At 40.5% G+C, this 23,153-nt stretch overlaps 1 protein-coding gene across 15 annotated transcripts in view; it reads right to left on the bottom strand.

Annotated features, from left to right (window-relative positions):
- Positions 1-23,153, bottom strand: part of UNC13B (unc-13 homolog B) — a 207,563-nt gene that overhangs the window by 152,810 nt on the left and 31,600 nt on the right. For all 15 annotated transcript variants that reach the window (XM_038125517.1, XM_038125512.1, XM_038125516.1 and 12 more), the window contains exons 4-7: positions 20,502-20,619; positions 19,420-19,543; positions 12,441-12,511; positions 9,235-9,292 (exon numbers count right to left, since the gene is read on the bottom strand). In XM_038125517.1, the coding sequence (XP_037981445.1) occupies positions 9,235-9,292; positions 12,441-12,511; positions 19,420-19,543; positions 20,502-20,619 (371 nt within the window). The remainder of the gene's footprint in view (positions 1-9,234; positions 9,293-12,440; positions 12,512-19,419; positions 19,544-20,501; positions 20,620-23,153) is intronic.

The following is a 23,153-nucleotide window of genomic DNA, read 5'->3' as shown; positions in this document are numbered from 1 at the left end:
TTCTGTAATGACACAGCACTATTGCAGTCAGGCTACTTGCTAGTGAAATGTCATTATTCACAAATGAATGCACATGTAAAACCCCAGAGCAACTGGGGAAGAAACACCAGAAGATAACTATAAATTTCCAAAGCTGGTATGCAGATCAGAAAAACCACAGAGGAAATGGAGCTTATCTGTCCTCCAGGTTTCACAAAGATAAAAATCCCAGACTGCCAGCCTCTGCACAAACCACTGTACTCAAACTGCATGGAGGAAATGAGTGATCTCTGAAACCAGCTGAGAATTTTCCTAACCACTATCTCCCTGACAGAAAAAGGCCTGATGGTTGGCACAACACTACTCGTTGTTTGAAACTGCAACAAGGAGAAAACCACCAAGTGCTAAGACAACCCTCATGGATCCGAGGTCTGTCCTTGGAGGAGAAGCATTACCACTGCCTACAGACAAAAAAAGTCCTCAAGCTGACAGTGATGACCTTGAGCCAGCTACTTACCTGTCCACCTCACTGCTACCAAGTTTCTTATTAACAGCATGAAAATCCCACAGACTTTCCACACCCAAGGCAAATAGCAGCCAGTGCAGAGCAGGGCAGGGCAAGGAGAGGAGCAGCTGCCCTTAGACAGTAGCTCCTTACCCTGCACATTTTTCACACTGAGAAGCTGGGTTTGGCTGACCAGGCTATGCTACAGCTATAGACTGGGGAAAGCAGTGCTGCAGGAGCAAAGAGAAGGAGATGCAATAACAGAGAGTAAGGGATTTTCAGTCAGAAGCTCAGAACTCCGCTTTTGTTTGTTTTTACTAACACCCACTTCACTTTAGTGTCTAACATTTTAGGAAAAAATGAATTTATTAAAGATTCAACACATATGCTGCTTCATTTAAGATTCAGGAGCTAACAGTATACATCTCAGTCCTTCAGCATAATCGCAGAAGACCTGGGTTGACAGTCTTGATATTTTGAAGGTTAATGAAAACAGAATTTCTTTTTAGCCTTTTCAAGTTGTTTTTCTGCTTCATAAAAGAAATAGGCATAACCATGATTTGTTAAAACATCCCTTCCAGATCACCTTTGGAACAAATTTAAACCTGTACAAACTTAAACTAAAAACACCAAGAAGTCCAGACAGATAGAAAATGCGAAGTTGTAATTTCAAAACCATACAACAACATACAGCAACAATGGAATACATGATACAGACAAGTCAGACTAGTCACTCCATGTGTTCATAAATACCAACAGTGTGTGTCTTGGTTATCACATTATTTTGTATCTGTAAGTTTCAGTACTCAAAAAATGAGGTTACATATAAACCTCCAATTAAGGACTAAACAATGCAAGCAGCCTGGTGCCTTGGAAGCTGAAACATTTTTGTCATTAACACATTTCATAAAGCACATCTAAGTTCCCACTGTTAGTTGAATATAACATATGCTTGTTCTGTGCTTCAGTTATGCAACCATTCAAGGAGGAACTCCTCCTCCCCACTTCACACTGTCAAGCCTGGATCAGCAGGGAGACTGTAAAAAAGGAGAATATTCCAAGTTTTTAATGCCATCTAATTTGACTGCCTGTGTGCCATTTTGTTTCATTTCTGTTTAAAGCCTCTGAGATTGGTTGGGACCTACCTATCCCTGTCAGAATATTATCATTTGTTGCTGACCACTGCTTATAGTCATGTTGGTGAATTATTTAATCCTCCTGTTATATCCCATGCTTAGTACAAAAGGAAATCATCTAAGTAAGTTTATAAAAGCAAACTAAACTCCAGATGGTATATTTGGTTCTGATAAAGTACCACTTGCAGAATGTTCTGGTCAGTTCTTTTATCTGTGTTTAAAAAATTTCCTTTTTCCATGGCTACTACCCTCAACACAGTGTGAACAGATCTCGGATTCCATAAAAATCTACATTCTTCCAGTGTTCAGTGTACTTCCCAAAACTAAACAGGTGGTATTTTAGTGGAATAAGCTTCTAAAGTAGAAAACATACATTGAATAGCTTTTTAGAAGGAAGTCAAGTTTTCAGTAAGCACAATGCCAAAGAAGGTTTCATAACAAGTACCACCATATTTCCAGCTTAGTTTTGGAATACTCCAGACAAGGGTAAGACCTCTGCATAAAAGGAGATAAGAAAGTACAAGATGCAAATAAGCTAAAAGGATCTGACAGAGACAAGGACAGGTACTGGGAGAGTGACACTGGAGTGCTCTCCTTGCTCCCCAGTTCACCACATTCAGCTTATGCTGAAATTTTTGAGTATTTTATTTCACTAAACTAGATGGCCCTTCTGGCCACCTTTATGTTGGCTAAACGAAATCAGATTGAGATCTGAGAATTTAGGTAGGGCTTGTATCACATCAAATCATCCAATGTACCCACTGAGTTATTACAAACTTGTGCAACTCATCAGTAACCAGAGTAAAAAGGCAGAGTGCCACCTAATTTTATCTTCAATGGAAAATTGTAACATTTCTACCACTGCACTGATGCCAAGCGTGGCTGCCTTGTCTTACAAATTTCCAGGCTACCAAGTCACACACTGTTTGGCTAAGAGATTCAAACACAGTTACAAACAAAATTTATATACCCCTTCCTGAGATACAATTTTGGACTATAGTTGATCCCCTAACATGACATACATGCATAATAGCAAAGAGGAATTTAATCTACAGCAGCAGAGATAAGAGATTTGGTGCCTTTTTTTCTTCTGACTTTTAATCTTGGACTTTAAGTACAAGCCTCACTAGTGGAGGACACATATTTATTGCTTGAGCATAAAGTTGGGGAATCATTTTTCTACCCGTTTAAAATCTTTACCTTTCATATAGTTTGTATTTCACTGTCATAACAACATTCAAATTGATTTGCTCCTCTTGCAGTGATATTAAATGATGACTAATAAAGTCCTTAAAAAACTACACTAGGAAAAAATATGCTTTCATGAAGAGCACTAGAAAAATTATGAAAGCTAGAGTGTTTAAATGAATATTTGCTTTGTCTGATCACTGCTTATAGAGACACTTGTCGATACTGGCAGTGCTCAACATTTCAGTAAGAACTTTACATTTGGGGTTTATTTAAAAGTAAAAACTTTATTTCCTTGTCACCACCTTTCAAAATGCAGCCCATACTCTAGGAAAACAACAACTAAAAAAACATATTTAGAGGATCGGCAGCAAAATCAAAGCCCTAGAGTTCTCTAGAGTTCAACACTACATCAAACTTTGTTACTGTACAATCTTCTAATATAACCAGTATTTTTATTTTAAAATTCCATATGCTGAGTACTCTTCCTTAGGCATATGCAGTCCTGAAGTGGCAGCTTCATCCTAAAATTGCAGGCAGATATTTTAGAGTAAAACCTTGAATCTGTGCTCCTTTCAGCAGCTCTATCATGCCTTCAGTCAGCCCAGAGAGTGAGTGCCACAAAGCCAAAGGAAAACAAGTATCCCAGAGGGGATTTATCCTAAACAAAGAGAAACAGGAGCTGCCAGTCACCCAGAAGGAGAGAGGCCAAGGATCTAGCTTTCCCAGCCCATCAGTAAATGATCACAAAAAAACTCATACAATGGTTCCCCTTGTATGGACTAAAACAGTTTTTCCATGGCCTAGCTTAAACAAACAAACAAATAAAGCCATTCACATGTGTTCTGAATTACACTTACACTGAACAGTCTTTTGAGTTGTAACTGCACTGCAGCAGCAGTTCTACTCCTATTAGAGCACAGCTATACAATGATTGCAACACGATCTTCAGTGTCACCTACCCTTGAGAAGGGTAAAATAACCATTATTATGATTACTTTACCTTTCCCAAACTGGTGTGGACTAGAGATGCGGCAGGTGGCTGCTGACCTCTGTTGTTTAAGTGTAGAATCAGGCTGGTAACCACAAAAAACCAGCAAGAATCTTGATGCACAGCACACACCTTTACAACAAAGAGGGCAGTGTCACTCACCTCCAGCATTCTCAATGCTGCCTGACCCTCCACTATCACAGATCATGCAGTTCTATGAACAATTAGGAGTGGCATGTTCTGGCTTCTTTAAGTGTTTTGATGCAGCCTGGCCTTGAGACACTAATAGAGCAGATCACTTTTTTTAATATACTATTACCAAAGAAGAAAAGAAGCAAATTCTCTGCCATTTGCTGCAACATGGTCATTCACCCCACAGCCGGGCTGGGGTGTGGGGTGATGTCCCCAACCCAGTGGCACATTAATGGCAGCAGAAAATGCTGCATCCACAGTACAGCACTAATACAAAATCAGTGTTTGGGGGCTTGCTGGGAGTAAGGGACAGGGCAGGCAATCATCTGGCTGCCGAGGAGACAAAATTCCTCTCCAGCGCCATGGGAAGCATCATCATCTCAGCGTAGAGTCAGTCCGTTCAGGGGAACGGACAAGCCTTCCCAATGTACCAGTGGAATTTGAGCTTCCAAAAAGAAAACCAGTGAGCAACAGGAATGAAACCTCTCAAAGTCAGCCTTTGTGGTACATTTGAAATAGCAGTGCAAGCATAAGAATTAGAAGAATTTTTCAAAACAAGATTTCTTCAAAAATCAGCAGCAAAGAAGGGCAATCACAACAAACTGATCTGGCATCAAATAGCACCCATTCCTAAAATGTGTATAAAACATTTTCCCAGATTTTAAGTAGATAAAAAGCTGTTTATATATCTAAAACAGCTGCAGCATTTTTCTTCTGCATGCATGTGTACACAAATGTTCCAAAGAGCTTTAAGAAATGTAATCTTGTTTTTTTATCTCTCAACTTATGGCAGACCAAGCACAGGTTGGCTTTGGCTCTTTCTACTAGTAAAACAATATATGAGAAGCTACTGCTTCTTTTGTAGCCAGTACCAACCTACTGCAGTTATCTATCCAGAGCCAAGCAAAATTTTTACCTTCTTCTGATAAAAAAGAAGCACAACAGAACTTACAATAAAACACACACACACACACATATACACAAAAAGAAAAAAAACCACCACACACACAAAAACACAAAACCCCCCAACATAAAGAAAATACAAAACAAAACAAATGTACAAACAAAAAAACCCAAACCAACAAATCAACCAACAAAAACCAACCCAAAAAAAAACCCCAAAATATAAAACCCCCCAAAAAACCCAAAACCAAAACAAAACATTAAAAATCCTCAAGACAAAAACAAAACAAAAAAATCCCACCAAAACAAAACAAAAACAAACAAAAAAATCCACAACAAAACATCAACACCAACCAATGCTATAGTAACCAGGGATTTCACAGAGCAAAGGACTAAAGGAAATGGAACAAAACCACTGAAGCAGAAAAGGGACAATAAGTGACACTTAGGTTATCTTTTCTGAGAATCATACTGAACAAACTTTCTCTCTTCCAGATTTGTAAACTCCCTGACAAATGGTGTAGGGCAGTATTTACAGCAGCTGATATTAACCATGTCTTCAAAACTGATTCTGCAAAGATGCAGATTATCTTTCTCATCCCAGTTTGCACTGAAACTGATCCAAAACAGAGCTGCATTTAAAATACTCACAGTGTGACTCACATGAATTATAATGGACTTCTATGTGTCCAGAAATTATCTTGAGCACACAAGGAAAACATTTCTGTAACCCTTCACAATAAATAACTCAGAGCTTATTGACTCAATGCCAAAGTAATCAAATAATATGTTTTCAATCTGCATAAGTTAAAGTGAATTTCCAGACAACAAAACCTTGCTTTCTTTTACAACAAAACCTTGCTTTCTTTTCAATTTACATTTAATTTCAGGCTGCGGGTAAAAGCCAATATGGAGATGATGCAGTTTTCTAACAATGACATATCAAAACATTAATAATTATGACTACATTTAATAAAAAGGCAAAAAAAACCCTGGATGCATAGACACTGTAGTGCTTTGCTTATTGCTTGGGATCACTGAAAGTTAAATCAACTGGAAGCATGGGATCTTTCTGAGGCAGGAGGAATACATATGGATGCACAACAGTTGGGAGTTAAAAATGAAATGGTTAACTATAACGAAGGAAAGAGGCAGAAGTGCCAAAATCAGCAGGGCATAGAAAAGACTGTGTATGCAACAGAACCACCTGCCTCATTTAAGAATAGGTAGGAAGCCCAAATCCCACATTACCTCAGGAATTATGGGTCAGAGCCTGCTAAGTATAAAATAGAATTTGAGACTGTGAAAGGGAGCCTGAAAGCTCAACAATCTCTGGAAACATTAGAGCTCCCAGTGTGGGATGAGATTTCCCATGGCACCATGCCAAGGCAGCAGCCCATACATGCCCAGGGACAAAAACCCACCCTCAGATCAGAGGCTGGCTTTCAGATGGGGCCACTTCTCTCACATCCTGCTCCATCCTTCTCCCTGCCTCTACCCAGGGGAGATAACAGAACAAGCTGCATCCCTGCAGGAAGTGGGAAACCACCACAAGAAAATCTCGTCTGGAAAAGGTAAAAGATGTGTGGAAAGTACAGATGCAGAAGAGGGCAGAACTGTAATTAATTTTAACATGCAAGGACATGTATCTGCCTAATTAGTGAACCTGATCCTGCCTGCTGGAGTAGGATTTTCTCTAGCTGGAACAAGAACATCAAAATGGTCTTCTGAGAGCGGCCAGAGTGGCTAAACAGGACACCAGTGGCACGTGCAGTTATGTACAATTATTTTTTTAAGTGCAAGCTATGTGAAATGTTTTGCAGAAGTTTTGTTCTATAGTGCCTTAGGTTTTACGATAATTTTGTGGTTTTTGAAAGATTAGGAAAACATTCTTGTGGAGTAAAACCTACTCACACTGAGCATGTTTTTTCCCCTTCTTCTTAATAAATGCTTAGTTTGCTGTCCTGTTCCAAACAGTAACCATACCTCATCTGGCACATCGAGATGATGAAAATGAAAAATGATGTGGTGGAAAATTGGATGAGCCTTAAAAGTGTTCTTGAGGATGTTTTTATTTTATCTAAAAATATACCTACCAATTACTTACCTACACGGTAAGTAACAACATTCCATATTGAACACATTTTATTGTGGTAAAGGACACCCACCCTGCTCCTGTGCACAAAGGGTTGGGCTCCTGTGTCACATGCAAAGGTCAGGTCAGCTTTCAATAGAGATACAATCTGTGCATGTTCTGTGTTAAATTCTTGAGTCTCAAAGGACTGGGCTGCATTGAGGCAAGCTGACAACGCTTATGCACAAGTTGATGCAGGCAGAGTTCATTTTTCAAAAGTACCTCTATATTAAATGTCTATTTTGTAATTTTTCCATGTAAATAGATATTCATAGACATCAGATACGTGCAGGCAGTAAACAAGCCAAAGTACATGCAGTGCCATCAGCTTTATTGAAAATTCTTAAATACATTAACAACAGACTGCTATGAAATGTTTAACATCCATTCTAATGAGTGTTTTAATCCCATGAATGATTATATTAATTCCTCTGTGACATTAATTGTTCAAACCACAGGGCCTTCAACTGAATATTGCAAAAGGTCACTTTCCAGCAAGATGCAGGCTGTTAAGAGGCAGCACAACAAGGGTGGCCATAGTGCTGCTTCTCATTGGGTTGTCTGCAAGAGGCCAGCTGGTTCTCCAGGGGAGAAATCAGCTACAGGGGGATGTAAAAGCACCCTGATGTGGGAACAGGTGCAGCTATTTTCCCCACACAGAAGCATTTCCTCTAATTTACCCATACATCTCAATACTTGGGAGATTCAATCACATCAGCCCCCCTCAAACAAAAGGAAAGCCAAGGGCATAGAGCCAGGAAAATAATTTCAGCAAATAACACATTCATTTCTTGGACACTTCATACAGCAGACAGTTTTTCCTTGACTTTTTGACATTACGGGTTCTGCATACTATGTTAGTATGATTTAATCAAATATTAGTTTCTCCCAAAATGTTTCTTATTTACAGGCTTAACAAATCAACTGTACTCTTTTGACCATTTAAAAAACAAAACAAAACACACTATAAAACCCCCAAAGCAGAAAAACAGCATAACAACAACATCAAAAACCCCAAAACCAAAAACAACAAAAAACAAAACAAAACAAAACCCAAACAAAAAAACACCCCACCAAACAAAAAACCTCTGCTTTATTCTTGACATACTTTTTTTTTTTTTTCCCCAAAAAGTGAGGACACATAAAGTATTACCTAGAATGAACTAGAATGAAAGTATTACTGGAATACTTTGATACAGAGTTCTACATGTTCCAGCTACACAGCACAATCAGGTTTCCTAGGCAATCGGTTAATGTCTAGAGTTGCTGAAGATACTTTAAAGATAACATAACAATAGTACACAGAAAAATTAATTCTACTCAAAAAGGTAAACAGTAATTAGCATTTCCTAATATTATCAGTTTTGAGTAGATCCTATAATCAGCCTAATGGATAAACAGCCTGCAATGTGTAATATGCACATCTTACAGGATTTGAAGTAGAGGATAAAAGATTTGTTTAAATTATGAGGCTTGAATTTTATTAATGTTGTTGCCAAAAGTAGATAAGACATTCACAAGAGACATCACTGAGCTTTCATCTATTGTATCTTAAAAGCAGTGTTTCAGAAATCTAAATTTGCAGATCATCAGATACAGTAAGTGCTATATTATTTTTCCATCCATGTTTTCAGGAGCATAAAAATGCAAGACAAGACAAGCAGAAATTAGTAAAAATATTTTTTCCATCCATCAACGCAGCATTGAAAAGTAATATTGAAGAAATTAGACATCAAGTACACAAACCTCTGGTGCATTTTAAAAGGCTACCAGTAGTACTTGTCTCCACCTATTTTCTCCCTCTTAAAATTTCATTAAACAGTAATAAAAATTATATTTAACACATGAAGTTTTAGCAGAACATAGCCATAGCCTAATATAGTTACATGAAAAAACACAGCATTTTCTTACTGGTATAAATATTACAAGGGTCTGACAATCTTAGTGACTTTGAACACATTTTCTGTTCCTATTGCACACAAGGACAAGAGCAAGTGCAAGACTCAATGCCTGATTTCACTTCCTGGCATCAGAAGCTGCAGAGCAATATTTTGAGGAGCACAGCTTTTCATAACTGCACAGAAATTTAAGTATTTCTAATAAGAAAATGTTGGTCAGATGCGCCATCACTTGACATCCAACCACAAAAGGAAACCAAGTACATTGAAAGAGGAAAAAATATTGAGAAGAAATAAGTCTAACTTACAACACTGGGAGGCAGCACTGGGCAATGGTTTCTTCTGGACTTCCTCCTGAAAGGGATACTAAAGGAAGGAAAGAAAAAATAGGAAGGAACATAGAAAGATAAGAAAGCAAGTGGTAACTTTATGACAGCATGCCACACATAAGAGAAAACATCCCTGGTATTATCAAAGCACAATATCTATAAGCATAGCATCTGTAATATATTCTCCATTATATCTGTATTTAAACACACTTCTAGAGGTGTCCTCTTTTTCATGCCAAAATCATGTTACAAAGTGCACTTCTGTTTAAGTGAAGTCTGCTTTAAAACAAGCACAGGCCCTATTACCAACTCTGAGACCTGCCGTTAGACGTTGGAAAGACCTGGCTCTCTACACCACAATGCCACTGTGACAGGGAGCTCCAAACTGGGAATAAGCCTGTTTACATGTAGACACTCCAGCACAGCCTCAGTAGTTCAAATCTCATGCAGGCTCATAGCAAATCCAGAATAGGAGACGGCAGCAGTAAAGTAAATTAATCTGCCTGGCAAGGCAAGAACACAATGTTTGCCCAGCCAACACTTGCAAACTCTCCTGTGATCCACTTCACATTCAAAGCAAAGATTTTTTTATCTCATTTAACACTAAATAAGAGAACACAGATATATTTCAATTAGCCAGCTTTAACTTTTTACAAAGCTGTTTGTTACAGCATCAAAGCATTCCCTGGGGGAATGCCAGTGGTTTTATTTTGTTATTCTCTTCTATCTTGTATTACATAAAGATATGAGAAAATTAGGACAATTGACCAAAATAATGAGAACAGTATTTGCTAGGAAAAAAAGATCCGACAACAAAGGAAGTGGCAAACTTAGCAAGCTGGTGCTGCAGCCTGTGCAAAACACAGCCACCAGACAGTCTCTCCTTGGATTTGGCAGGGATTAATGACCAGTTCTGTGCATGGAAGGTGACAACCCGCAGACTTCCGCTGCAGTTATCTTTCAATCTGTGCTATTTAAAATGCACAAGAGATCCTGAAAGGTGGTTAGTCTTATCATCAGCAAACTGCCAACCCACTGAGTTAATCAGGACTGTGAAAACAAGAACTGCCGGATCTCACAGCACTGACTGGTTGACAAAGTGGTGAAAGGAAGTCTGCTGATGAGCAATTTCAGTAGCACAGGACAGCAGAGGATTGTGAATTATTATCCTCAGAGATCCCAGAATGGCAGCAGTTTGCTCTTTTTAAGGCATCAGCCCGACGGCTATAAAGAGTCCCAAAATGAAAACAGAATATTAAGTGTTTGTAGGAAGAGAGGTTGGAAAGCCTTTCTACGACACCATCTGAACTCCAAATGAACCTGCTTCTTCAATACTCCTCTACAGCTTTCATCTGTTCATTCATCATCTCAAACAGAGATAGGTGCGCTTAAAACAAAGAAGACAAAGGCAGAAAGTTGTCTTGTGCTAAAAAACACTGTCCAGACCAGGATTCTGCAGCCCCAATGGTGAGGTCTGTAAAGCTGAGTGGCAGGGACTGAACGCATGAGGCTCAGTCATTTAATTTCTTCAAACAAACCTGCCTCCAGCTGGTTTCTCAAACACTGGGTTTGTTTGCTCAGAGCAATTAAGATATTTCTTCAGGCAATGCACAATTAAGGTGCTGAATTCCTTTGCAAAAACATAACTGACCTGGGTGCATTTAAAGGGCAACTGGCATCCATAAAAGAGAAATCCATTGAGTGCTGTTCAACACAAGGATACTGCCCCTGGCTCTGGAAGTTCCTGAGCTACAAGTCACTGCCACTTAGGGGAATACGCAAGGACGACCTTATTCCCATTCTGGGTGGCTTGCAAATGTGGAGAACAATAGAAGAACCACCTGAGGTCAGGCCCTGCGCAGTTTTTTTTCCCCCTGGTCACAGGGAACATCCATAATAAATTTGAAATCACTAGGTCACAAATACGGAGATATTACTTCTGTACTGGTATTTGATAAGAGCACGCAGTTAGCAAGCAGATGTGTGGCACTGCAGGGAAAGGGGAGACTCAGAAAGCTCAAGGAATCTTTCAGCACGTACCAGCTCAGAGAAGCACTAGAGGGCACCTGTGCCTCGCTGAAGTACCTGAACTGCCGCTCCAGCCCGCGGGAGCGGGGAGGCACCGCGGCAGCATCCCTGACAGGATAACTGACAGACTGGGCTTTTCATCGATTCATAGGGGCTTTCAAACTTCTGGGAAGGCAGGAGAGGCTGCCCTAAATTCTTTACATTTTTACCTACCGGAATATTGGTCTCTCCTCAGTCAAAAATAAAATCCACCTTATTTCGTTCATCTGCACAGTAAACCAAATCATTCACATAATGAACAGAAAAGAACACATGAAGTATGCCAGAACAAAAATCTCCTAAAGTCATTGCATTGGCAGAGTATTCTGCAAGTTATCTTGCTATGGAAACACTTGCTATGGAAAGAGACCTGCCAAAAAGGCTTCACCAGCATCATGCTCTTACTCAATGATATTCACATCAACACATGAGTATTGGGGTTTTCTAATATACTTCATTTCTGGTACAGGCATTAACATGTTACATCTTATTTTGCAAACAGTATGAACTGCAAACAAAACTTTAGTCATCCTTAGAAATGCTTTAGTCTCTCTTAGAAATAAAAAAAGTAACCTCTATTTTATAGCTGCTTAGCCAAGTACACACCAGAGCCAGGGAACCACAGCCATGACTTATGCTAATACAAGATGCACATAAACTGAGCCATTAACAACTGAATTAGGACAAAAGCCAACTCGGTCCAACAGTCCTCAGTTCAAATAAAGATTCATTATCTTGCTTTGTCATCTTCAAAGAAACAGTCAACTGCAACAAAAGCCCTTTTTGACTTGATTTCACAAAAATAAATCACCTGTTCACCTACAACAGCCTGCCAAAAATGGTTTCACTGTCTGCTCTGGTAAAGCATGGTGTTGCCTTTCCTTTGAACATATTCACATCAACAAAACATTATTCAAGCACTTCCAGCATGCAGAAAAATATTCCCCTCCTAAACACTAAACAGTATACTTCAGAAAACAGTTCTCTAAGCAGTTCATGGAAGACTTGTAAATTATCAACATTCAATATTTACTCTAATCACAGGGATCTAATACAAAAAATAAAAGCTAGTTATAAGACATGCAGGGCTACAATATTCTTTCAATTTAGATATTTACCTCATCATCTCCCAGTGAATTTATTTGTTCTAATTTTCTGGTCCAGTATCTGGCCTCTTCTTCAGGGATATCTAAGTCAAAAGAGTAAGTCACACCACCTTATTAACCAGGCAACTTGGCATTCATCACCATTACTATTAAAGATCAGACACAAAAACCCACATGAGATTTTTAAGAAGAAAGACTGTCTTATGTTTCCACTCAGATGGAAAATAAACATTGTAAATAGCAGCACACTTCAAGGGCTTACCTGCTTTCTTGTTTAAAGCTGATTAACCAAATCCACACTTACACAAAGGTAAGAAAGAGAAATACAGACTAGTTCACATTTAATTCAAGTATTAGTTTGATGGAGAGCCTTTCACAACAGCAAGTGTATTTTAATACACTTATTATTATGTTGCTTATGTTGCTTATGTTTGATAACACGTAACAAGAGCATCTTCTGGAGGCTTTTTATAATCCCAGCAGAACAAGGGCTGCCTTTGAACAGCAGACCTTATGCACACCAATAGCACACCTCCTGGTGTAACACAAATTAGGTACCGAAAAATAAATGATCTCTCATTTCTTTGTCAGCAATAAGCCAAATATTTTGAGGGAATAAACAATGTTGTAGGTAGTCATATTCACATGAAAGCACATTCTTACTTTTATGCCACACCGCAGCTTCATTGTGAAATGAATCACAACATTTTCACCATCGAGAAGAGTTACCAAGCTGACAGCAAGTAGCAAGCATTACCACTTTTATTGTGGTAACTATTTTCTATTTCACACCCTGAAGTAATATACTGTCCTAATGGAACACTGACTTCTGCCACTCAAAATTTCACCTTTCAAAGCACATGCTCAGAGATGCAGATAACCTGCTGTGAAAAGCTTAACACAAAATTATTTAGGGATGGAGTGGTGTGAAAACATTGGAAAAGGAAAAAAAAGGATTTAAATTTGTTTCCTTTGGGTTTTTTTCTAGCCACTCAATATCCCTTAATGTAGCAACTTCTGAAATCTGGCTATTTATGGCCTGAAACTGCACCACTACAGAAACTTCAAAGCTCACAGAGGAAGGAAATAGAGGGAGTGCTCCAGCTAAAAACACCATCAGCCCTGCAACCTGACAGGAAGATAGTGCTATACCAGTTCAGCTGGTTTTCCCATCTCCTGTAACTCTTTACACTTTCAGGTGGCCTCAAAAAGAGCCAATAAGTTTGCTTCCCTGCAATGAGCTGTACACTATGGACACCACCACAATGATATGCTAAGTTACGCGTTGGCAAGACTGGGAGAAGCAGGACACGGTGGCCTCCTGATGAAAAGGTGATTCTAAAAGTTACATCCACTTGCACTCCTCAAAGAAAAAAATAACAAGATTTATTGGCAGGTGAGCATTCCACTGGAACACACCATGCTTTCAGAAAAAACCAAGAACTACTTTCTTCTTGTAATTGAGAGAATGTTTGCTCTACACGTGTTCTCTCCCGGCCACACAAATCCTAGGAAGGCAACAAGCCCAAAAATACTGCAGATAACAGAACATAAACCACTGTTAACAGGTACATGCCAGATTTAGTGGAATTTCACGTTTCAGCAGTAGATACTTCCTTGGACGATGAACTCATATCCCCATCTTTGTAACAGAAACACCACTGAATTTTTATGGATCTAGCCTCACCCACACAAGGTGTTAAAACACTCCGCAGTTGAGAAAGTTTTAAGGAAGCTTAGGACCTGACTCCAAAAAACCTGCAATAAGCAGAAGAAAAGACAACCCATTTCTCCTTGTTTGGAGAGAGACCAAAGTAATTTATTTTAACCAAAATACACAAAGCCAGCTGCTCTTTCTGATGTACAGTACGTTACTTTGTTGTTAAAACCCATCAGAAAAGAAAGTGAGAGAAACATGAGAAACTCTTCCACAACTACAAGAGTTGTAGAAACACATACATGTTTTTGATCTTCAGGGCTGTGGATCACAGCTGCACAGATTTATTAGATAGTCTCTGTGCAAATTAGGGCTGGCATTCAAAGCAAATCTGGACAGAACTGATCTAGAAAGAAGGCATCAGTGAAGTGAATGGCTATCAGCAATGCAGCATGCAACCTGATGAGATTTAGGAGAATAAACTCCAACAATGGTATGAAGAAATCAAAAAATTACAGCAAAGCACATGGAATTGTCTTGGAAAGACATCACTTCTCTTAACACATAACGAAAAACTTATGAAATGAGGACTAAAAGTCAGCCCAAACAATTCAAATCTGGAGCTTGAAATCAAGACTAAAGAGATTGAGGAGGGGTGAAGCAATGACTACCATCAACACTGCAGAAATTGAGGATGTCTCAGGGTAGGCCTCAATGCCTTCCCAAAAAACATGGTGTAGTGGCATGCTCAGACATCAAGGAGCAGCATTTGTCTCTTGGATTTACTGTTCCTATCTTACAGCCCGATGACCATTTCATAAACAGAGCTGTCAGACCTTTACTGCTGGACTGCTGCTTCTATTGAAACAGCTTCTTATGCAGGTCAGAGATAAAAATCAGCTACTGTCCAGATAACAGCTACTATAAGGACATCTTCCTGATCTCAGAGAAATTCTTGTCATCAATACTACTATCAGCAAAATTATTGCATAGCAAACTTTAAACTTGAAGCAACTGGCCTATGATCTTGGGTCAAGTTACCTGCCCAAAAGAAATCCCAACGAGATAGAGTTTTTTTGTTTTGTTGTTTTTGTTTTTTTTTTTTTTGAGGAAGCTTCTGTTGTGTGTTGCCTCATCAGCAGTCTTGTTGAAGCTGCTTCTCTGGAATGCACAGAGTGGAAATCCCTAGCACAGAGATCACAGACTGCTTGCAAGGCCACATCCACTGGCCAGCTCCTGCATCACTCCTCAGCTTTTGACTACAATGGAAATTACTGCACTTCCTTAACTTCTGCTCAAAAGATAAAAAGATGAACTAGTCCAGAGAGAGGCCACCTGAGGCCTCAGTCACCTCAGGACTCCACTGACATCATGCTTGGTGAACACAAGGAGTAGGGCCTTATGTCAGTGAAACAAAATTGCTGAAAAACAACAGAGAGGAGACAGACAGGAAGATTCAATGGCTTTTAGTGCTTATTAATTTGAAACAAACACAGAAACACTGCAAGCTTTACTGTCCTTGCTCTTACTGCCATCCTCAGCTGGAAGCTGAACCCCATCTTCTCTGAGCTCCTGAATCTGCAGGGTCCACTAGCAGGCACAGACATGGCAATGCCTGCAGTGGGGGATCAGCAACTCCCACAGCATCTCTAAGGATTGAAGGCTCCAAGTTGAGTTCATGTAGGATTCCTGGGCACAGGAGCAGGGCTGTGAGTGGAGGTCCCAGGTGGGGCTGCTCAGGGCAAGTGCATGCCCCAACAGCCAGAATGGGCACACAGCAGTACAGTGACTTGTCAGAGAGAGAAAGGAAAAAAGAGGAGAATTTGGTGCATCCATACAGACCACTTCACTCAGTTAAACCCCTCAGGAAGCTAAATATGACTACACTGCTGCTTAGAGATTTCTAGCTTGGCAACAACCAGGCACTTCAGCCCTAAAGCTTTTCTTCTCCTCAGGTTTTCTGGTCCTTGCTCTGAACCTTGCACATCACCTTGTTCCTTCTGAGTTTTCCCAAGGTAGCAAGTCCTGGACTGGGGCAAAAACTAGCTTGGCAGGAATGAGAACAAGTGCTGAAAGCAGAAATGATACCCTCTCTCCCCCTATTTTCCTGCAAGTGTTCACCTGGCTTCCCCTCTTCCCAGCCCAAATTTCTTCCTTTTCTTATGAAGATGAGAATCTTCAGAAGTTCTCACTGAAATGACTTGGCTGAGCTAAGTTTTTTACTGTTCAGTTCCCAAGACACTAAAATAACAAAGCACACTTACCCTATCTCACGGTTAGATGCAGATCAGCATGCTCCCACCCTGGGAGTGTTGAGAACACTAAAAGAATCTTCACTCCAATTATGAACTAGAAACTGCTTGGCACAGAACCAAACTGCTATAGTTTGGGAGCCAAAAGCATTTTTGAGTACTGCATCCTGTGAGGGATTTGCACAGTCACTGCACTTCTAAAAAAGGGGGACAGAGTAAATTGCTATCAAGCAGAACAATTTTACACTTGGAAAGCAGCATCCTGAAAAATCTGTGCCAACGCACACTCACTGCATCAAAACAATAATAGCAAGATTGTCTTCTACCTACCAGAAAATTTTCTAAACCAACCAAGGAAATCAGTATCCCTGCATTGTCTCTCTTGTTCCAAAGAGGAAACAGATATGATCAGAGGAGAAAGTGGCTCCAGCCTGTCTCGGCTACCAACCACTTCTTGCCATGAAGAAGGCAGTTTATTGCCTTTTTTTAACAGACTACCAAGCACAAACCTTCTTACCCTACACGTTAATATAATGCCTCACATTTCCCATCTTCACTACTTGTCACATTTTTGTAGCCAAGGATATCCCAGGCAGCAGTGTTTTACCCAACTTGAAAAGCAACACAAGCTGTACATGAGCCCACACATCACTCTGGTTCTCATGCACCTACAATAGCCCAGAGATCTTCACCTGGGAAACAAAACATGACACACAATGTTCTTAAGTATCACTGCAAACCTGCTGTTATTAAAATCTTGCCTCTATGGACCAGCTGCTGACTGAAGAACTTCCATAGCACAGCAGTGATCCATTTACTTCTCTGTGTAGGGATAAAGCTGCAGTTCCCAAGTCATATGACAAAGAATCTTAACACATGGGGCACTAAGAATTTCCACGTTGCTGCCATCCAGCTAAACAAAAACTGACCTGCAAATGCATTGGGAGAGATGTAGAGGCAGTGCTGTGAGCTCTATGCATCCCTCCAAGGGAAAGGAGACAGAGCCTAATCTATGGTGCAGAGTCCTTCTCTATCCCAAAGGGGATGGCAGGAGACACTTAGTCATGGTGTGAGGGGAAGCGCCACTGGAGTAGGGGACATGGGTAGATGCCACTTTCTAGAGGAGTATGACACACCCTTAGTGCCTCCTGCTTTTCAACCTGCTTCTGACCTTGCCATGGCACATCAGACTGAAAATGGAGGTCAAAGCAAAAACTGCAGCACTCTTCTAGGGAAGAGCAGCCTTTGAAGAGCTAACTCATGCACCCATTTTTTCCTGGACATTATAAACCCTGGACAGGCAGACAACTTTTCACACCCTAGAACAAAAACCGTTCAACACAACAGTGCGGAATCCCTGTTATTTCAGTATTTGGCATGGTAAGCACAGACATAAGTAATAAGAAAACATATTATTACCTGAAATACTTTGATTTTTAAAATTCAGATATTCTAACATATCTGCATGGAGTTCGTTTTCTTATGCTTGAAAAAAATACTTTAAAATGCAATGCAGTCCATAATATGGATGGCAAAAGAAAGCAAATTCTCTTTTGGACACTCTCAATACAAAGGGAGACACCAGAATTTTATTTTCTTTTCTAGCAGTGATGGTTTACAAGCAAGTGTGGCAGAATTAATTCAGATGAGAAGGCAGTGGCTACAAGCCTTGCCTTCAGCTCTGTGTGCTTGTTCTGTCTCTCCCAGAAGCCTCAACACTTGTACCAAAGAACCAAGATTTTTGGTGAGGTAAAACAGGCTTGTTCCTCCTCTTGCATAAAAAGTAACTTCAGCAATAAACTTGCCAAGGACAGCAGCAGTGGAACAACAGGATATTTCCCTGGGGAAGAGGGATGGCTCCTGACCAGCATCAGACAGCTGTCAGGACAGTTGAGGTGTCAGGTACCTTCCCCCTTTGCAAACTGGAGTGTATTTAAAGAGCAGTGCCACTGCTCCTACAAAACACTGTGCTCTCCCAGAAGTACAACCATCCAGGGGACTGTGCACACTCACAACAGTGCACTCACAGCACAAAACACAATTTGGATTGACTGTCCACCTGCAGGGCCAAGCCTGCATCATCCCCTGGCACCAGGAAGCAGAGTATGAGACCCACAGATGTCCTAACTTCTTCCCACAACAGATGGACAATCCTGACAGGTTCTGACCAAACACCAGTGCCTGCACAAATCCTCTACCCCTGCTTAAAGCAGGACACAAATTGCTCACACTGACTAGGGCATTGCAGCAAAAAGGATGCAACAGGCAGAGGGAGAGGGATGAGCCTTGCAATGACAGAACACTTTGAAACACTTCAATGCTCAGTGCATGAAAAGAAAAAAATAGCACAAACCCCAAAAACATTATCTCAGTTCTTGATCGCAAGCATCAGCCAAGAGCTGGAAAGAGAAGTTATGGAAGCCTAGGATTCATTCTGGCTAAGGCCTTACTTTTGGGGTTCCTTTGGTTTGGGGGTTGTTTTTGTTTGCTTAAGTAAAATAAAATTTTAAAATTACACACAACTTTACTTGAGATCAGTTTGCTCTAATTAGCTGCTTTTCCATATTTTGTATTTTTCAACCATAAGCAGTTGCCAGAAAGGCAGTTCTTACAACGTTAAGTTATTTATATACTCTGCTAATGATAATGTTCAGGAGCACTAAGCATTAATGTTTCACTGACTGAACTGCACATGTCTAAGAGGGCTACGTGCACTCACCACAGAATAGCTCTAACAACACACTTGACCTCCTCTAGAGCCAAATCTGTCTAGACTCAAAGAAGCAAATGCTCCTGCTCAGGAAGAAAATGTGTGACTACCCAATCTTGAAACACTATTAGAAAAAAAAACTGCTGCTAGTCTAAATATTCCAGCACCCAGGGACCTTCAAATATTTCATACTTATTTAGATCATGTTAGAAAGAAGCCAAACACAAAATTAATACCAGCCACATGACCTCCACTGAACTATACTGACTGAACTGAGAATGAACACAAAGCACAGCTTGATTATAAAACTTCAGTTGTTCCCACTTTCTCTCCACTGTCAGCACCCTGGATAAGTTACGGAAATGCACTCACCAAAAGGTAATTCAAATCTTGTGTCCAGCAAAATCTTATGAGGAGTTGGGTTTTTGGTTCCACAGATTTCATCATGTTTCATTACAACTTCTGCCTCCAGCGTAGACCACTCCCCAGGACCTTCCTGTGAATCAAAGGCCTTAAGTGAACAAACATTCAAGTCTGAAGAACTTTGTGCACCAACTCTCATACATTTGCTAATACAGTCCAAAAAGAGCTTAACAGCATTATCAATCCTATTTTAACATCAAATTACATCTATTCAACATGTTCTGGCTTTTTCTTGCAAACTAGATTTCTTCCAAATCTCAGAGGCACCTACCAGAGCAAGCAGCAAAAAGAAGTGCTGCCTTCTCAGTGGAACTGCAAAGATAGACCCTCAAAGGCAGGACTGAGCAGCATCCGGACAGCGAGAGGAATTGAGCACCATCCAGACCTCATGGCTACACTGCAGGGTAACCCCACTCTTTTCCTTTAATGGAAAATACAATCTACCTCTCCCTGCTCAAATCCAATAATCCTTTAAGTAAATACCCTAAAATTTGAGTTAAAAATGCTTAGCTGCAACTGCCAAACTCAGCAGTTAGGGCAGTTACAGACGTTGGCACATCCAGCTTCCTACTTTTATTAGGAAAATAAAATGCCATATATATTAGCACAAGGTTCACCTAACACTACAACCAGAAACCCTAAGAAGATAGTGCATATGTGCTCTGGGCCTACCTTGTCAGCTGGACAAGACAGAGGTCTTTAGCAGTAAGTCATAGGAATCTGACCATCAGGCTAAGCAGTCAGTTCTTAAGACTTCAGACACTTGTCTGTATTCTTTAACAGATTAGGCCCTAGTTCTTGAGTCCATGTGAGTGAAATGAGACCAAAGAGCCCTATGTGAAGGCTCTCAGTTGTGATCTCACTACAAAATCAAAACTAATGTGATGAGACAGCCCTCTCTGCTCACTTAACCTTCCTGACTTGCCAAGTGGAAGTTTTGCTGAGGAGCTCAGTCTGGCCTGCACCAAGCCAGATTTGTAATGCATTAATTATCAACACTGGAGCAAATACAGGTTTTCTGTCAGCTTAACCTCATCAGATTGGTGAATGGCCTTCAGAGCAATCCACACGGTCCCAACCAGGGTGTCCCATATCAGTCCTTTGTTCCATACTTCCACAATTAGGCCCAGGTCCAGCCGATTGATCTCACTGCAAGAAAAGTAAAGGCAGCACAGATGAGAAAAAAGCAGAATACAATCTAATTTTGTTTCATGTTCTGCATTACCACCATGACTCCACCATGACTATACCAGTGAACTATTTCCACAGAGGTGCGTCAAGCTACAGATAGTCCTGGAACTCACAGGGAACAACAGTATCTAGTAACTCACAGTTTGATACTAATTACACAAAGAGTGCAAACTAAAACTCTGAGCTACGCCATGCATGAACTGACAGTAGGGAACTCATCTCTGCAGCTATGTACACAGGAGAAGGAAGTGTACCTTGGACCAAAACCTAGAGGTAAGCTGTTCTTTGTCATCAGGCGCCCCATTTCTAACAAAGTGAGTGTCTCCCTTGGCAGCACAGCAACACCAGTGTACTCTGGCAGGTGCAAACATGCCAATACTTACCTGTGAGTGGAGGTACTCCTAGCCAAAAGTAACAGTCCCACATCCAGCACAGCTGCATCAGCAGCACTACCTATTTCTCAGGGCTGTGTGGCACCACTTCTGATCCAGCACGAGCTACTTCCACACGGCCATTGAGTGACAGGTTCTTGGAAATACCGATCTGAAAGTTTTCACAAGCATCTTTCCTCTCTTTAACAAAAGGATGCATCTCAAATTTGCTTCTTCTCAATGTTTTATAGCATTTATTACTTGCTTCTGCATACTGGTTTGTAACATCCATATTTCAGAACCGTCTAACACATACACAGCAGACACTGGTAAAAATAATAGAGAAGAATCCTGAGATGTCTGTTGACATCACAGCTGTCTCACACTTATCATGAAGAAAGGCTAACCCGTAATTTTTAGAGCTCAGGGCTTCCCTTTATTGCAACTATTAATCCCCAAAAGTAGGTATCTTGGACAGTCAGCGCTGCTGTCCTCTGCCCAAATATATTTACGTTACAGCCATCAAGAAAATTTAAAAGTATGTTACTGTCTTATTTTGATAGATTGACGTCATGGCCAAAAAAAGAAAGAGCTGCTGCAAATCCAAGCATCCACTTGAACTTTGTCTCCTTCTCGCAACTGAAAGAGAACATCCTATCTTACAAGGTTCAAGACAAACCCTACAGTTACAGTAAAGCACATAAATGTCTATTATAAATCCAAGTGCTTCTTTTCTTGTTTGAGACACAGGATTGAGCTTAAGAGTGTCCAGTGCTTGGAGTGGCTCAGTCTGCAACAGTGCAAAATCAAGCTGTTAAACAGCCTTCCATGAGTTTACTGCTAGCATCTTGTAATCCAAGTCTCCAGCATCCTCTGTTCTGATAGGGATCTCAGTATGGCCAACAGCTGTATCAGCACTGCTTGGCCCTCACCCTGCTTGATATTCATCAGATTGCAGGCTGATGATGACTGGCTGAGTGCTGGCTGGAACAGTGTGAGTCCAGAAAGGGAAGGGAAGGAAGTAATACTCTATATTCAGTCATTAGTACGTGGTGTAAAACCACACACTTTGCTTCAACATACACTGTCAGAGCAGGACTCTAGTCATGATACACCCAAAGGGCTCCTCTACAGATCTCCAAAGGACAGGTCACCAGGTAAGAATAGTAAATAAAAAGAATTTCTGTACGGTGGATTTGATTGCCTTTGTGTCTCCCTTTCTCCACCTTCTGGTTAGATGCAGAACAGCTTCTAAGAACAAAAGAGCTGAGACTGAAATTTGGTGATCGTCTCTTTCCACACACACACAGGATTTAAATAAAGGCATTTCTCACAACTTCAACATCAATTTAATCACTGTGTTTTAAACATCACTGGGCACTTTCACTCAAGGTGTTTCCTGCAAATATGCAGCAAATACACCGTTGCTTTAAAGCTCATTCAAAATTCTTAGATGTCCCCAGGGAATACACTTAAGTGCTTAACTGGTCTGGTACATAGCCAAATCTCAAACAACCCCAGAGCCCCAAATTCTGCAGTGCTTTGTCTCACAAGGAGTTTGGCAGCAAAACCAACAAACACAGACAGGAAGCATTTTTTATTGCTTGTGGTCTGCTCTACTATGCCTCATGAAAAAGGTAAACACAGCACAGACAGTAAAAGCAGCTTTCCCTTGGGGAGAAACTGCTGTGCTCAAAATCCTTTTCCAACTCCAGAAAGAAAAAGAGCAAACTAGAGAACAGCAATATTGGAATACCAGCACTGTTTCTCCTAGGACAACTTAATGTGCACAGGATCATGCAAAATGCATTCGTTCCCACAAGTAATATTTCTGTTGTAAGGAGACACCAGAACTACTGTAGAGTTGCCTGGCTAAAGCGGGGACAATAATGGCAAGGTAGTTCAGCTAATATTCTGCTTCCATATTCCCTAGCAACTAATTATGGAGCGTCTCAGTGACTTTACAGCATGCTAGCTCAGCTCTCAGCTGATACCAGAGTGCAGTTTCAGGAGCTGCTTGAGGGGAGGGAGGAGAAGCAACCACGGGAGCCTTCATCCAACACATTCAAATGCTTTCTTAAATCACCACTGAGAAGTCTCCTTTGTAGCTGGCTGGGTTTA

This window comes from Motacilla alba, chromosome Z (genome assembly GCF_015832195.1).
Source record: "Motacilla alba alba isolate MOTALB_02 chromosome Z, Motacilla_alba_V1.0_pri, whole genome shotgun sequence".
In the NCBI taxonomy this organism is placed as follows: Eukaryota; Metazoa; Chordata; class Aves; order Passeriformes; family Motacillidae; genus Motacilla; species Motacilla alba.
The sequence above is the reverse complement of the archived record's forward strand: the minus strand, read 5'-3'. Positions and strand labels throughout refer to the sequence as shown.